General features: G+C 37.2%; 1 protein-coding gene and 1 non-coding gene across 11 annotated transcripts in view; one reads left to right on the top strand and one right to left on the bottom strand.

The window, feature by feature from the left end:
* The window catches only part of Atp11c (ATPase phospholipid transporting 11C), a 186396-nt gene that overhangs the window by 145740 nt on the left and 23768 nt on the right, over positions 1–16888 (top strand). For all 10 annotated transcript variants that reach the window (XM_036174827.1, XM_036174821.1, XM_036174825.1 and 7 more), the window contains 3 exons: positions 176–321; positions 12686–12745; positions 16160–16287. In XM_036174827.1, coding sequence (XP_036030720.1) covers positions 176–321; positions 12686–12745; positions 16160–16287 — 334 coding nt within the window. The remainder of the gene's footprint in view (positions 1–175; positions 322–12685; positions 12746–16159; positions 16288–16888) is intronic.
* LOC118574859 lies at positions 3506–3611 on the bottom strand. The gene has a single exon (XR_004943756.1). It is a non-coding gene; the product is annotated as a U6 spliceosomal RNA (small nuclear RNA).

Below are 16888 nucleotides of genomic sequence, written 5' to 3'. Positions count from 1 at the left end.
TACTTTTATTTGCCAAGTCTCAGTATCACTGTTAAAGCTTCTTTTTATTTTGAAAGGAGTAAATCTAAGGTATACATTTGATTTGTAATGTTTAATCAGCTTAAAAATATAAAAACAGATCAGGCATTTGCTCATTCTATAAAGTTATCACCATACAGAGATATTCTTTCTTTAGGTATTAAAGGAAAAGAAGGTCGCCAGGCAGCCAGGAATAGTGATTATTCTGTTCCAAAATTTAAACATTTAAAGAAACTGCTATTGGCTCATGGACATCTATATTATGTGAGAATAGCACATCTTGTACAGTATTTCTTCTACAAGGTATGTGATCAAATGTTTATAATTTAGCTGTTTTACAAGGGGTTGTTTTTGAAACAGGATCTTGCTACTTAGCCTAAATTTGAATCATTTTATATTTGTTTTTGTTTTTTAAAATAGGGTTTCTCATTTCAGATGTTTACATCGATGATGCCATTATATTGACACATATGTCACAATCTATAGAGTGGCTGTGGTGAACATTATATACCTGTACAAAGGCATCTCAAGCAAAATAAAATTTGATAAAGGAAAAAAAAAAGATAGGGTTTCTCTGTGTAGTCCTGGCTGTCCTGAAACTCACTTTGTAGATCAGGCTGGCCTCATATTCAAATAAATCTGCCTGCCTCTGCCTCCCAAGTGCTTGGAATAAAAGAATCAAATGTCATCTGTAACTGGGGCTAACACACACTCCTCATGTCTCAGCCTCCAACATGCTAGAATTATAGATGTGTACCACAATGCTGAGCGCTGCAATTTAATTTATGTGAATCAAAACCAAGGCATTACTGATGATATTAAAGATTTGAGATTAATTTTGAAGTCAACTTTATTAAAATATAAGTTAAATATAATAATGTTTTATCTGTTTTATCTAATAAGAGTGTATAGATCCAGGCCAAAGAGTTGTTTTGTTTAGCTAAGGATGCATGGATCTTTTGTATCCTTTCAAAGAATCAAGTGCTTGTTTCATTGAGTTTTTTTTTTGTGTGTGTGTGTGTATATATGGATATTATCATTTCATTTTTTCCTTCTATTATTTTTGAAATTGTAATGTGAATGCATCATTTCTCCCTTCCTTTTCCTTTCTCCAAACTTCCCATATATCCCTGTTATTCTCTTTCAAATTCATGGCCCCTTTTTTTCATTAATTGCTGTAGCATTCATATATATATATATATATATGTATGTATGTATGTATGTATGTATATGTATATATGTATGTATGTATGTATATGCATATATTTTTTCCTGACTATAACCTGCTCAATCTGGATAATGTTGGATGTATATATATATATATATATATATATATATATATATATATATATATATATATATATATATCCGTGTGTGTGTGTGTGTGTGTGTGTGTGTGTGTGTGTGTGTGTGTTTGTTTTCAGGGCTGACTATTTTTGGTATTAGATAACCAATTGGTGTGCCCTTTCCTGGGGAAGACTTTCTCCCACTCTTGGCATTCCTTAGTTGCTTGTCATTCCTTGTGTAGGGTTGACACTTCATGGTCTTTTCTCCATCCACTTTGGTATGTCTCTTGTTGTTGTCCTTGTTAAGCTGGTGTTTAGGTGGTCATGTTGGTTGAGATTCAATGGATGTAGCTTCTAATATAACTAGGAGACATAATCTCACATTGAATTCCCTGATCCTCTGGCTCTTACAATCTTTTTTCCTCTTCTTCCTCAGCGTTCCCTGAGCCTTAGGTGTGGGAGTTGTTTTGTACATGTATCTATTGGTACTGAGCTCCACAACTCTGTATTAGACTGTGTTTTTTTGTAATGTTATCTGCCCATTTCTAAAACAAGTTTCTTGGATGAGAGATGAGGACTTTACTTACTAATCTGTAGGTATAAGGGCAAATGTTTAGAATGTAACTGAGTAGTGAGCTGTGTTTCCAGTACCAGTCATCATTTCCCTCTTGTTGATTGTGTCTTAAAGCCAATTAGAGAGCTGTTGGTTACTACCAGGGTATATGGGCCACTACTGCACTCTTAGAGTTATTATGCAATTCTAGTTCTCAATATAGTTCATAGGCCTCATAGCTGGGTAGGACTGTAGGTTGCCTCCCTCCTTTTGAAGCTTGCATGATAACTTCTGAATGCTATTCCTCAGGTAAGACACATTCAGGTCAGTTTCAACTCAGGCCTCCAGGCCCTTTGAAGTGTATGGTATCTTCAGCAATAGGGAGTTAATTCTTCCACCTCTTGGGAGCAACCAAGGGCAATAGAAATAGACTGTGTTTTTGCTAACCAATAATTCAAAAGAGGTGCTTCTTATGCCTATTATTGGGTTTTTTGCTAGATGGTCTTTGGCTCTTGGAGGGAGAGTTGTTAGCCCAGATGAGAAAATTTCATTTAAACTGTATATGTATATTTATACACAGACACGTGTTTTATAGGTTTGTGTTTTAAGTATATAGTTAACAGTATGATTCCTTATGACTTTTTCAAACATTCTTACAATAACTTCACCTTTCTCCCTCTTTCTCCTGTATTTATCTCCTCCACCCTCCAAATTAGAGCCCCCATTTTTCCCATTTCCCTAATCAGATCACTTGTACTTGTATTCCCTTCTCTATGGCTCCCAAAACAATGGTTCCTTTTTACTTTCATGGTTTCTACAGTTACTCCAGGATATGTACTCACATCTAAAGATTTGGAACTAAGAGCCTCCCGTGAGAGAGAACATGTGATAATTGTCTTTCTGGGTGTAGTTCCATCCATTTACCTTCAAAATTAATGATTTAATTTTTCTTTGCATCTGAATAGTATTCCATAGTGTATATGTACTCACATTTTCATTATCCATTCATTGGTTGAAAGACATTTAGGTTAGGTTGTTTCTATTTCCTAGCTATTGTGAATAGAGCAGCAATAAACATGGCTAAGTATCTGTGGAATAGGTTTTCTCATCCTTTGGACATATGCCAAGGAGTCATATGGTATGGTATATGCTGGGTCATATGATAGTTTTATTTGTAGCTTTTGGGGATTTCTCCACACTGACTTAATAGCGGCTTCACCTGTTTGCAATGCCACCAACAGTAAATAAGTATTATCAAAAATATAGAACTGTAACCAGAGGCAGAGCTTTCTGTCCCATATACCCAATTATAACTGACAGTCACTTCCCAAATTACCACTCAGAGCTTTATATCAATTACAAATGCTTGGCCGATCACTCAGGCTTATTACTAGCTAGCTCTTACATTTAAATTAACCCATATTTCTTATCTATGTTTGGCCTCATGATTCGGGGCTTGTTACCTCATTTTCTATATCTTGCTTCCTCGGCGACTGGCTGGTGTCTGCCCTGATTCTACCCTTCTTCATCTCCATCTTCAATTTGATTGTACCACATAACCTAACTTATTCTGCCTCACCATTGGCCAAACAGCTTTATTATCAACTGATGAGAGCAACACATATTTACAACACACAGAAGGACATCGCACAGCATGGAACACTTTATAAATTTGCCTGTCATCCTTGTGCAGAGGCCATGCTAATTTCTCTGTATCCTTCCAATTTTAGTGTATGTGCTGCTATAGTGAGCACTGTTATTATTTTGTGAAACAATTTCTCACTGTATAGCCCTTGCTAGCCTGAAATTCCCTATGTAGACTAGGCTGGCCTCAGACTCACAGAGATCCACCTGCCTCTGCCTCTCAAGTACTGGAACTAAAAGTGTAAAAGTGTGTGCTACTGCACCTGACCATTTCAATAATTTCTAACTTTAATATTTTTTTTGTTTTTCTTTTGGAATTCAGATTGTACTTGCTTTTCCAAGGCCCTAAGTTACATTCTTAGCTCTGACTTTTCTCTTTGGCAAGGTCTCATATATCTCAGACTGGGCTTAAACTAAATGTATAGCTGAGAATGCCTTCATGCTGAGTTTACGTGCTGTTGGTGATTGAACACAGGGCTTTACACAGGCTGAGCATGTATCCTACCAAATGAGCTAAATCCCCAGCCCCACCTGATGTTTTTAATGAAAATGCCTATAGGTATAAATTTCACTCTCAGGACTACTTAGCCTATAGGTTTTGGTATGTTGTATTTTCATTTTCATTCAGATCTCTGATTTTTTTATTCCTTCCTTGATTGATCTATTCATCATTCCATAGAGTATTTCTTTATTAAGAAATTTTTTATTCATTTACATACCAAAGATTCCCCTCTTCCCTTCTCCTGCCCCTCTAGCCTCCCCCTCCCAACCGACCCCCCATTCCTTCTTACATAAGACCTCCCATAGGGAGGTACATTTAGTAGAGGCAGGTCCAAGCCCCTCCCCCTGCCTCAAGGTTGTGAGAGGTATTCCTGTCATAGGTGGTGGGCTCCAAAAGGCCTGCTCCTGCACCAGGAATGGATTCTGATCCTACTTCTAGGGAGCCCCTTGAGCAGATCAAGCTACACAACTGTCTCTTGTTTCTATTTCCTTAGGGGTTATAGGTCTATTTAAATTGTTTATCTGGTCTTGGTTTAACTTTGGTATAGGGTACTAATCCAGAAAATTGTCCATTTCTTTTAGATTTTCCAGTTTTGTGGAAATACAGGTTTTTGAAGTATGACATGATGATTTTCTGGATTTCCTTGTCTGTTGTTATGTGTCCCTTTTCATTTCTGGTTTGTTAATTTGGTTAATTTGGATGCGCTCTCTCTCTGCCTTTTGGTTAGTTTGGATAAGGGCTTATCTGTCATGTTGATTTTCTCAAAGAACTAACTCTTTGTTACATTGATTCTTTGTATTATTTTCTTTGCTTCTATTTTATTGATTTCAGCTCTCAATTCCTGGCATCTATTCCTCCTGGGTGAGTTTGCTTCTTTTTGTTCTAGAGCTTTCAGGTGTGCTCTTAAGTCACTAGCATGAGATTTCTCCAGCTTCTTTATGTGGGCATTTAGTGCTGTGAATTTCCCTCTTAGCACTGCTTTCATAGTGTCCCATAAATTTTGGTATGTAGTACATTCATTTTCATTGAATTCTAGGAAGTCTTTAATTTCTTTATTTCTTCCTTGACCCACTGGTGATTCAGTTAAGCATTATTCTGTTTCCATGAGATTATAGGCTTTCTGTAATTTTTGTTGTTGTTGAAATCTAACTTGAGATTGTAGGCTTTCTGTAATTTTTGTTGTTGTTGAAATCTAACTTTAAGCCATGGTGGTCTGATAAGATACAGGAGGTTATTCCAGGTTTTTTTTGTTTGTTTGTTTCTTGTTTTTAATCTGTTGAGATTTGCTTTGTGACCGAGCGTGTGGTCGATTTTAGAGAAGGTTCCATGGAGGTGCTGAGAAGAAAGCATATTCTTTTTTGTTAGGGTGAAATGTTCTGTAGATAATCAGTTAAGTCCATTTGAGTCATAACATCTGTTAGGTCCCTTATTTCTCTGTTAAGTTTCAGTCTGGCAGATCTGTCCATTGGTGATAGTGGGGTGTTGAAGTCTTCTACTATTAATGTGTGTGGTTTGATTGTGATTTAAGCTTTAGTAACATTTCTTTCACATATGTGGGTGCACTTGTATTTGGGACGTAAATGTTCAGAATTGAGACTTCATCTTGGTGGATTTTCCCTGTGATGAATATGTAATGTCCATCTCAATCTCTTTTGATTGACTTTAGTTTGAAGTCTATTTTGTTAGATATTAGGATAGCTACACCAGCTTGCTTCTTAAGTTTATTTGATTGATAAATTTTTTCCCACCCTTTTACTCTGATGTAGTGTCTTGTCTTTGAAGTTGAGGTGTGTTTCTTGTATGCAGCAGAAGGATGGATCCTGATTTTCTACCCAGTCTGTTAGCCTGTGTCTTTTTATAGACTAATTGAATCCATTGATAGTAAGGGATATTAATGGCCAGTGATTGTTAATTCTTGTTACTTTTGGTTGTAGTGTGTATGTATTTCCCTTCTTTGGAATTTACTGCCATGGAGTTATCTATTTCCTGTGTTTTCGTGGGTGCATCTGACTTACTTGGGTTGAAGTTTTCCTTCTAGTGCTTTCTGTAGGCCTGGATTTGTGGAGAGGTATTGTTTAAATATGGTTTTGTCTTGGAATGTCTTGTTCACTCCATCTATGGTGGATTGAAAGTTTTGCTAGGTATATTAGTCTAGGCTGGCATCTGTGGTCTCTTAGTGTCTGCATTACATCTGTCCAGGACTTTCTGGCTTTCAGAGTCTCTGTTGAGAAGTTGAGTGTTATTCTGATGGGTCTGCTCTTATAAGTCACTTGGCCTTTTAGCTTTGCTCCTCTTAATATTCTTTCTTTATTTTGTATGTTTAGTGGTTTAATTATTATGTGGCAAGGGGACTTTTTTGGGGAGGGTCTAGTCTATTTGGTGTTCTATAAGCTTCTTGTATCTTCATAGGTATTTCCTTCTTTAAGTTGGGGAAGTTTTCTTCCATGATTTTGTTGAATATATTTTTCTCTTCCTTCAGGTTAGTGTTCTTCTCCTTCTTCTATCCCTATTATTCTTAGGTTTGGTCTTTTCGTGGTGTCCCAGATTTTGTAGACATTTTGTGTTATGACTTTTTTGGCTTTGGTGTTTTCTTTGACTGATAAGTCTATGTCCTCTATTTTATCCTCTTCGAGAGATTCTGTCTTCCATCTCTTGTATTCTGTTGGTTATGCTTGCATCTGTAGTTCCTGTTCCTTTACCCCGATTTTCTTTCCTTTTTTTTTTTTTTTAGATTTATTTATTTTGTATACAGTGCTGTCTGCATATATGACTTCATGTCAGAAGAGGGCACCATATCTCATTACAGATGGTTGTGAGCCACTATGTGGTTGCTGGGAAATGAATTCATGATCTCTGGAAGAGCAGCCTGTGCTCTTAACCACTGAGCCATCTCTCCAGCCCTACTCAGATTTTCTATTTCTAGCATTCCCTTGGTTTGTGTCTTCTTCATTGCTTCTATTTCAGTTTTCAGGTCTTGAACTATTTCCTTCACATGTTTAATTGCTTTTTCATGGTTTCCTTAGCTTTCTTTAAGGGATTTATTAATTTCTTTACATTATTTTGTCTTTTCTTCAATTTCTTTAAGGGAATTTTTTATTTCCTTTTTAAAGGCCTCTACCATCTTCATAAAGTTATTTTTAATGTTGCTTTCTTCTGCTTCTTCTATGTTCTAATGTTCAGGTCTTGCTGTTGTAGAACTGCTAGGTTCTGATGGTACCATATTGCTCTTTATGTTGTTGTATGTATTTTTACACTGGCGTCTACCCATCTCTTCCTATAATAGGTGCATGAGGTGCCTATGCCTGAGCAAGCTGCTCTTTGTCCAATCTGTGCTTGCTGTGCCTGTGTCTCAGGGGACCACACTGGGTCCAGTCTTAGCTCTTGGTTCAATCAGAGCTGGATTCTGTGTCTCAGGAAGCCACTGGGGTCACAAGAGGGGTGGGTAGGTTTGGAGTAGGGTGTGGGTCTTATAGATTGCAGGGTCTGATCAGGGGGTTTGGTGAGGGACCTTGCCCACAAGAGTCTTTCCTGCTGGCTGGCAACTGGTGCAGTGATGGGTGGGGGTTCCCAGGGACTTGGGACCTAGGGCGTAAGTCCTAGATGCAGGACTCTCTTAGTCCAATGAGATCTGGTGGATTCAGTGTCTCAGGAAGCCACTTGAGTTTGCAGAGGGATGGGTATGTTTGGGGTAGGGCGTGGGTCTTACAGATTGCAGGGTCCAATGGGGGCATGTCAGTGGGAGAGCCTTCCTGCAGGAGTCTTCCCTGGTGGCCTGCAACTGGGGCACTGATCGGTGGGGGTTCCTGGGGACTGGTTGTATCCCAGGGCCTAGGTCCTAGAGGCAGGACTCTGGGTCTTTTTTTTTTTTTTCTTTTTCTTTTTCTTTTTTTTTTTTTTTGAGACAGGGCCACACTATGTAGTTCTAGCTGTCCTGGAACTCACTTTGTAGCTCTAGCTGGCTTGAGACTCATAGGTACTGGTATTAAAGATGTGTGCTGCCACACCTGGATTAGAGAGTGTTTTATAATGTCTGTGATTTTGTATATGGCCTGTAGTTTCTCTTACTATTGGTTTCTAGTTGTAGTCTATTTTTATCAGGTGAAGTACAAGAAATTACTTTAATATTCCTTCATGTATTAAGACTTACTTTGAGCTGGGTGATGGTGGTATGTGCATGCCTTTAATCCTAGTACTCAGGAGGCAGAGACAGATCTCTGTAAATGCAAGGCCAGCCTGGTCTACAAAGTGAGTTGCAGGACAGCCAGGGCTGAAACCCTATCTTGGAAAAAAAGGCTGACTTTGTGTCCTGTTGTTACTGTATGTTTTATTTTAGAGAAAGGTCCATGGGATGCTGAGAAGACTACACTCTGCTGTGTTCAGATAGAATTTCTATAGAAAACTGTTAAATTCATTTGATCTGTGATGTCATTTAACCCAGACATTCCTCACCCTCCAACACACACCTTTTTGAATAAGGATAATTATTTGTTTGTGAGTTGGTTATTAAAGGCACCTTTTCTTGTTGTTTTGGTATTATTGCTCCCCCCACCCGATTCCATTTGCTTGGAATACCTTTTTCTATCCTTACACCCTAAGATTGTATCTGTCTTGGATGCTGAGGTGTATTCCTTGGAGGCAAAAAATGGATAGATCCCATTTTTTAATCAATCTTCTTATCTATGTCTGTTGGTTGGGGAATTGAGACATTAGTTTTGTTAATATTGAAATATATTAAATCCTTTTATTTCTATTCCTGGTTTGCTTAACTATAGCTTCTTTTTCTGAATCCCATGGTTGTGTTTATCTTTTTCTTCAGTCCAAAGGAAACTTTTCATGTATTTTCTGTGTAGGTGGTTTAGTGGTTATGAATTCTTTTATCCAGTTTTATCACAGTTAACTTTTCTTTCTCCTTCAATTATAACAGTTTTGTTGGAAGCAATTTGGTTGACTGTTGGCTTTCAGGGCTTGAAATGTATCATTCTAGATCTCCTGGCCATTAAAGTTTTTGTTTAGAAACCTTGTATTATTCTAATGAACCTGCTTTTGTAGGTGACTTTGTGTTCCTTCTTGCACTTATGTGTGTATGTACACACTCATACACAAGTGCTGCAGCATCTGGAAGAAGTCATTTTTTTCCATTTACCATGTGGGTCCTGGGTATTGAACTCAGATTGTCAGGCTTGACAGCAGATGCCCTTACTGAGCCATCTCTCTGTCTTCATATTAATTTATCTTTGTCATTGTCCTGTGTTTCAGTTCCTCTACCTTGTTTTTAAACCCTGATCTGTCCTCACTTTGATCCATTCTATTGGTAAGACTTTTTAAGGGGCTTTTAATTTGACATACTGAATGTTTTGTTACCAGTATTTCAATTTGTTCTTTTATTTTAGCATTTCTAACTCTTTGTTGGATTCTATTTTCATCTCCTCTGTTTACTTATTTCATTTAGCTTTTTGTGTTATCTTGAATATTCTGCTTTGGAACCTTTGTCTGTATTCACACTATCTCTGACCAGGTTTCCACCTAGTTGGGTACTATGAGGTTTTGATGCAATGTTTCTTCACCATCGGTTCAGCCTATAGTTCTGTAATACTTACTCTAAGTTTCCCAAGGGTTCAGATCATGTATTGTTTGTAGCCTGCCAATCTATCAACTCAGCAGGGGTCTTTTTTTCAGCAGGGGTCTTTTAAAATGGCATTCTACAACTGTTCCAGTTCACTGCCAAGAAAAAGGGTTTTGTTTTTGTTTTTGTTTTTTTGAAAATCTTTTTTTCTGCAGCCACTATGCGTAACTTTTGTCCCCTTTCTTCCATCTTTCTTTTCTATTATAAATATCTTTTACTGAGGGTATTGTGCCAGTTTTTGAGACTCTATCTTAAGTTTCAATAGTCACTCTAACAGAGAGGAGGGAATTCCCCAGACTATGCTATCCCTTGAGGTTTTAATTTTTTCTGTTCTGATTTCGAAGGTTTCCTATTTCACTTTGAACTAGACTGGAGATTTTGTGGCCATTACCAATCTCTTCTGATAGCTGTTAACTAGCTTTCCCCAGATTATTCCCTAGATAATCTAGCAGACCAAGCATGTATGATGTCCACCACTTGTATAACATCTCCTGTTTCACTTCTTTATTCATTTTGTCATCTATAGCCCATCAAATGAGTCATCAACAGTGATCCCTCTTGATATATATATATATATATATATATATATATATATATATATATCATCAGATGCCAAGACTCCTATATATGCATTTGTTAAATAAAAAATTAAAAAAATTAATCAAGCACAGGTGCACACCTTTAATCAGGAAGCAGAGACAGGTGGACCTCTTGTGAGTTTGAGGCTAGCCTGGTTTATTTACATTTGAAGACAGCCAGAGTTACATGAGAAGATCTTGTCTTTGAAAATAAAAAGAAAAGAAAATGTTTATAGATAACACATGTATATGTATATAGAAGGAAAAATGTATAGATACTATTATATATGATCACTGATCCTAGGTTGCCAGATTTGCTAAAAACCCTGCCTTCCCAACCTGTATTAACTAGTTGTTGGGCCAAACATTGAAGAAGGAAAAAGTATAATTATGATGATGGTAATTGAACCCAACATGTGTAAAATAGTTTGTTGTTTGACAGAAGCACTTCATTTATTAATTAATCTTCACAAGCCTCCTATGAGGCAAATTATAGAATCTCAATTTTTTTTTTTTTTGAGACAGGGTTTCTCTGTATAGCTTTGTTCCTTTCCTGGAACTCACTCTGTAGACCAGGCTGGCCTCAAACTCAGAGAGATCCTCCTGCCTCTGCCTCTGCCTCCCAAGTGCTGGGATTAAAGGCATGTGCCACCACCGCCCGGCAGAATCTCAGTTTTAAATATATAAAAAATGGATCTCAGGAAAATGCTATCTTAGTTCTTGGTTCTACAGCTAGGAAATATAAGAACTATATTCCCACAGTAGATTAAATCTAGTAATCTACATCAGAGTTAGGGTCTGTTGGGCTTGGCTTCACTGTTTTTTGTTTTTTGTTGTTGTTATTGTTCTTTTTTGTTTGTTTGTTTGTTTGTTTGTTTTTTACCTTCCCCTAATAGGAGATCTCCATGATCATTTGTCATATAGATTTGTCTGGTAATCTGACTCTTTTCCCTAAAAGCTTGGATTTCTCTGTAGCTTTGGTGCCTGTCCTGGAACTCGCTTTGTAGACCAGGCTGGCCTTGAACTCACAGAGATCCACCTGGCTCTGCCTCCCGAGTGCTGGGATTAAAGGCATGAGCCACCACCGCCTGGCTTGGATGTGGTGTTTTGTTGTTGTTGTTGTCGTCATCGTCTTGCTGTTTTAAATGTGTATGTGTCTTTTTGTAGATCAGACTGGCCTTGAACTTGCCTCCTTCTGCTTCAGCCTCCAGAGTACTGTGAGGTTACAATTGTACACCATTATGCCTGGCTTTACCACATGTTTGAAATGAATACTACTTTGCCTTGGTCCTTACTATCCTGTTCATCCTTAAGACCTAATTCAGCCCATATGTGGAGGCCAGAGAACAACTTTATGGAGTCAGTTTTAGCCTTCTACCTTTATGTGTTCTGAGGATTAAACTCAAGTTATCAGGTTTGTCCTGCAAGTGCCTTTTCCTGGTGATGTCATCCCACCAGCCACCCTATTTCTTTTATCTTTGTTTATTTAATACGGTGCATGTGTGTGGTCAGAGGATAACTTTTAGAAGAGAAGATTGTTCCTTTGTGTGTATGAGAGAGACAGGGTCTCACTGTATAGCCCTGGCTGGCCTGGAACTCACTTTGTAGACCAGGCTGGCTCACAAAGATCTGCCTGCTTCTGCCTCCTGAGTCCTGAGATTAAGGGCCTGTGCTTCCACACCTGGCTGCTCATTTTGATAATGACCACTGATACCATCTTTGCTTGTAGCAGGTGCTTAACTATGATGTTTATTGAGGCATTATAAAGGCAAGTATCATTAATAACTGTTGGTGTCAACATAAACTATAATAATATTCTGAGTATGTATTACTATTAATCAACTTTAATATATATGTTTGAGGTCAGAAACTTAGGGGCTAACAGTAGTTGTTATTGCAGAGGCCTGGAGTTAGATTCCAACACCCTGTTCTGGCCTTCACATGTATACACACATAAACACATTTGAAAATAAAATATTTAAATGAAATAAAATACACACTTGGGTATTATGTAAGTCTATAGTGATTCTATAAATCCAGTTGATATTTAAGGGACAGTACATTAGGTGTTCGTGTCAGATGAACACATTTCTTTCCTGTAACAAGAATATAGAGAACCAGGCATGGTAACTCACATTTGTAGTCCCAGCATATGGGAGGCTGAAGCAGGAGGAAAACAATGAGTTTGAGACCAGATAGGAGTATATGGCAAGTTCCAGACTACCTTGGACTACAATGTGACGCCCTGCCTTCAAAAAGGAAAAAAAAAATCAGAAATAGCTTAGGTAGGGGCAAAAGTTACTATGAATTATTCATTTGATTTCAATTAATCATTTGAAACTAACTTATTTACATCTTTGCAACACAGAGTTGTTGCATTCTAGCATTAGAAGGATTTTGGAGTGGCTTTGTACAGTGCCCTGTTTGGGTTTTTAAAGTTGATGAAGTGAAAATACTAATCTCGGTCTTAATATTTTTCAGAACCTTTGTTTCATTTTGCCACAGTTTTTGTACCAATTCTTCTGTGGATTCTCACAACAGGTATGTGTCCTTCTTAGTAGAAGTGTAGCAGATACAAGAACTATAATGATGATTGACTCAGAAATTTGGTTAATCTATAAACAATTTAATGATGTTGACAAACTAGATAACCACATTGTCACAGGTATCTGTGACTGAATTTCCAAATTTAAAAAGCTTTATTTCTTTTGAGTCTAAATGCTAGGAAGCAATATTTTTCTGAGGATATTGCAATGATACAAACAAATGTTATCATTTTAAAGCTTGCAAGATAGTAATAGGGAAGAGGCAGACAAATACGTGATGTAGGATACAGTATTGGTGCCCTGAAAAAAAAAATATAAAGTATAATAAAATATAAATTAATAATAAAAGGATATACTGTGAAAAGACAAGAGGCTACTATTTTAAAAGAGTTATCTGGAACATTGAGGCAGAGACCTGAGTACCTTAGGGAAGAAACTAAGCAGACATCTTTAAAATGTTAAAGGTAAAGGGATGGTCTCTGAGGAGGTGGCATGAAACACAAATCTTTAATTTTTACTTTGGAGTTGTGTTAGGGCCGGCAGCAGCATGCTTTATATTGTGTTTTGGTTTTTTGTTTGTTTGTTTGTTTTGGGGTTTTTTTTGTTTGTATGGTTGGTTTGGTTTTTCAAGAAAGGGTTTCTCTGTGTAGCTTTGTGCCTTTCCTGGAACTCACTTGGTAGCCCTGGCTGGCCTCGAACTCACAGAGATCCACCTGGCTCTGCCTCCCGAGTGCTGGGATTAAAGGCATGTGCCACCACTGCCCGGCATATTGTGTTTTTGAAGTACATATGGGCTATCTTTTTCAGTCCATAGCCTCATTAGATACTCTCTGGAGTTCAGAAAGCGAGCTATGAAAATGTAGAAATGGAATCACACTACTTAAACCAAAAAACTCTTTATTCTTACTGAAGCCTAGGATATTACTTGTCTATTTTTCCATGAAAAAGATAACATTTGTTACAGGTTTAGCAAAATGCAGTATTATCAACTAAACCTTGTTTGCGAAACATTCTGTCTCCTCTAATTATGCATCCAAGAATTACAATTAATTCTCATGTAACCTTAAAGTTTCATTCTGAAGCAAAAGTAAATTGATGCTTGTTTTGTTTGAAGTAAATTCAAGACTAAATTACATATCAGTGAATCTGGGAGTTTATCTTTTAATTTCTTCATGAAAATGGGTATTTACCAAAGCAAATTTAGTATTGTAAGTCATGGACTAGTACTCTGATTTGAAAATGAGAAGTATAGCACATTTTTATGGTTTTTATTTCAATGAAATATTTTTTGCTGATCTTAAATCTTTGTTCATAGAAACAGTATGAAAATTGTCTCCATATTTTATGCAGAACCATTCTTTTCACTTCATTGAGATGTTGAGTGTACTATATCTCATGCTTTTTCTCTGTTGAAATCAAAGAATGTAATGCCTCCTGGGTCTACCAATTCCCTATATACCCTAACTACTCTCTGTCTTGAATCAGAACTCCTGGATGAATATAAGGAAGATTCATTTCTGTCCTCAGTGCTTGGTACTTACTATGTTCTCTATTAATGGTTTGAAGCCAACTAGTGAATAAACTAAAAAAAGTTCTGTTCAAGTTGTTTACATCCTTTTCAAATCACTTTTCATTGTAATTATGTGTTTGCTTCACTGGTTGGAAATATGTAGTTGTATTGATTAGAGTCACATTTAAGTGAATTTTATTAATCAGAGAACATTTACTGTGTGTGTGTGTGTGTGTGTGTGTGTGTGTGTGTGTGTGTGTGTGTAAGTGTGAATGTAGGATGCCTTTAATCAGACAACACAAATGGTTATATGATGACACCTAGCAGTGTCTAGATACATTGAACTCAATAAGTACTTTCGCCTGAATGAAGGTCATAACAATACTTAAAATTTTTCCAATAGAAGTTTTGTAGGCTAGAGAGATGGCACAGTGTTAAATAGCTAGATGTTAGATAGTGTTAGATAGATAGATAGATAGATAGATAGATAGATAGGTAGGTAGGTAGGTAGGTAGATAGATGGCACATGTTGGATAGTTCACAGCCATCTGTAACTCTGCCTCTATGGGGATCGTACTCCCTCTTCTGGCCTCCTTGGATACATGCATTCACATAAACTTACCCATACACAGACCTACACATACTCATCATTTTAAAATCTTTAGAAATATTTTTTGAAAAAGTTTATAATTCCTGATCAATCATTTACAAATGTGGTATGACATCTGTGTTCACTCACATCTGTGTTCACTCGTCCATTACTTACTGAATGCTTTCAGGACTTCTGATTGGGTAGAACTTCTGTTTGGGGAGCTCAGTCCTGTTAACACACTCAAGACAAAGATCACTAGGCTCATACTTACAGTTGATCAAATTCGGTTTATTAGTTCTTACAGAGTAAGTACACACACCAGAGGAATTCTCAAGAAGAGGGTGCTAGAAACAGCTTTATTATAGGATTTGGGCTTATAAAATATTAACCTATAGCAGGAATCTTACAGGTCTTATTAATAAGAACAAATCTGAGGCCAGTTATTGGGGTGAATGCTGGAAGATCAGAGGAGCAGAGCAAGCCACAGCTACCTCACTTCGCCAGTTCCTCAGCTGGTCTTGTTTGGAAGCTTCTGAGTCCTCATCCAGAATGAATCCAAAGCCTAAAAGCTTAACCAGCCAAATGCTTAACTAACCCTGGTGCCTGGTTTTCGTGCCTTATATATCTTTCTCTTTCTGCCCCACTCCCTGGGATTAAAGATTGGATTTCTGGGATTAAAGGCTTGTGTCACCATGCCTAGCTGTTTCTAAAGGGGCCTTGAACTCAGAGATCTGGCTAGCTCTGCCTCCCAAGTGCTGAGATTAAAGGCGTACACCACCACCACCCAACTTCTGCTATGGCTTACTCTTCCCATTTTCTAGGCACCATTTCTGGCTTTGTTCTAGTGGCTGTCTGTTCTCTGACCCCAGATAAATTTATTAGGGTGCACAATATTGTGGGGAACACAATACCACAACATTAACCAAAAATACATAAAGTGTTAACCAGGAAAGATCTGCAAAATAGGTAGGCCAACATGGTTTAGTTTCTGTAAGGACTCCCTACTTGTACTTATTTGGTCTTTTCTAAAATAGCTACTAAATATCTACATTTTTAGCAACTGAAAAATCTTACATAAAGTTAATAGTTAATATCTATTAGAAATAAGGCATACATGCAAATATTGTTAAGATCCTGTTAAAGGGTCAGGTTTTAATAATGACATACAGAATTTTTCAATGTTTTTATTACAAGGTTTCCTTTGCTGCCCCAAAACACATTTTAAAAAAACTATTTAGCTACAGGTTTTTACAAATACATAATTATATCAGTACATTATTTTCCTCTTTGTTTGTCTGTCTTTTCAGCCACTCTATGATGCTGCTTATCTTACAATGTACAATATCTGTTTCACATCCCTGCCCATCCTGGCCTACAGTCTACTGGAACAGCACATCAACATTGATACTCTGACCTCAGATCCCAGATTGTATATGTAAGTTGAAAATACAATTTCCCATTCTATAGTTCAAGTTTGTCTGAACTTACTGTGTAGCTCATGTTAGAATTTGTGAAATCCTCTTGTGTCGGTTCTGGTATTGCTGGTATAAATCACCATGCTGGACTTTAAGTAGTGGGTTTCATTTAATCTACAGGTAGGAGGGACACAGAATTGATCACTTGGTTCAATAAGTGGTTCTGTTGGGAATTTTCAGCTAAAATAGATCATTCAACAGGAGAGTGGTATATTTTCCTAGATATCAGTTTTGTACTTAAATGGATATACTTATGCTCCATGTATAGGTCATAAATTATTGCACAGTATTTTATAGAGATGCAAAGTAAATGCTATCACATAACTGTGACCCAGCCTAAAGTATAATTTTAACCTTCTTAACATTGTAAGCAATGGGTGCCTGCTTTGATCAAACTTGATCTTAGCTTGTTCCTGGACAACAGATTATTGTTACCCTGACAACTTCTTTATAAACATGAAGTCCTGGTCTATGTATATGGACCTCTACAGTGTCCTACTGAATTTTAGCAGTGACATTATGCATTATACCTTTAGAACTTAATGACTCACATTTTGAAAA

The sequence above is a fragment of the Onychomys torridus genome, chromosome X (assembly GCF_903995425.1).
Source record: "Onychomys torridus chromosome X, mOncTor1.1, whole genome shotgun sequence".
NCBI classification, from domain to species: Eukaryota; Metazoa; Chordata; class Mammalia; order Rodentia; family Cricetidae; genus Onychomys; species Onychomys torridus.
The sequence above is the reverse complement of the archived record's forward strand: the minus strand, read 5'-3'. Positions and strand labels throughout refer to the sequence as shown.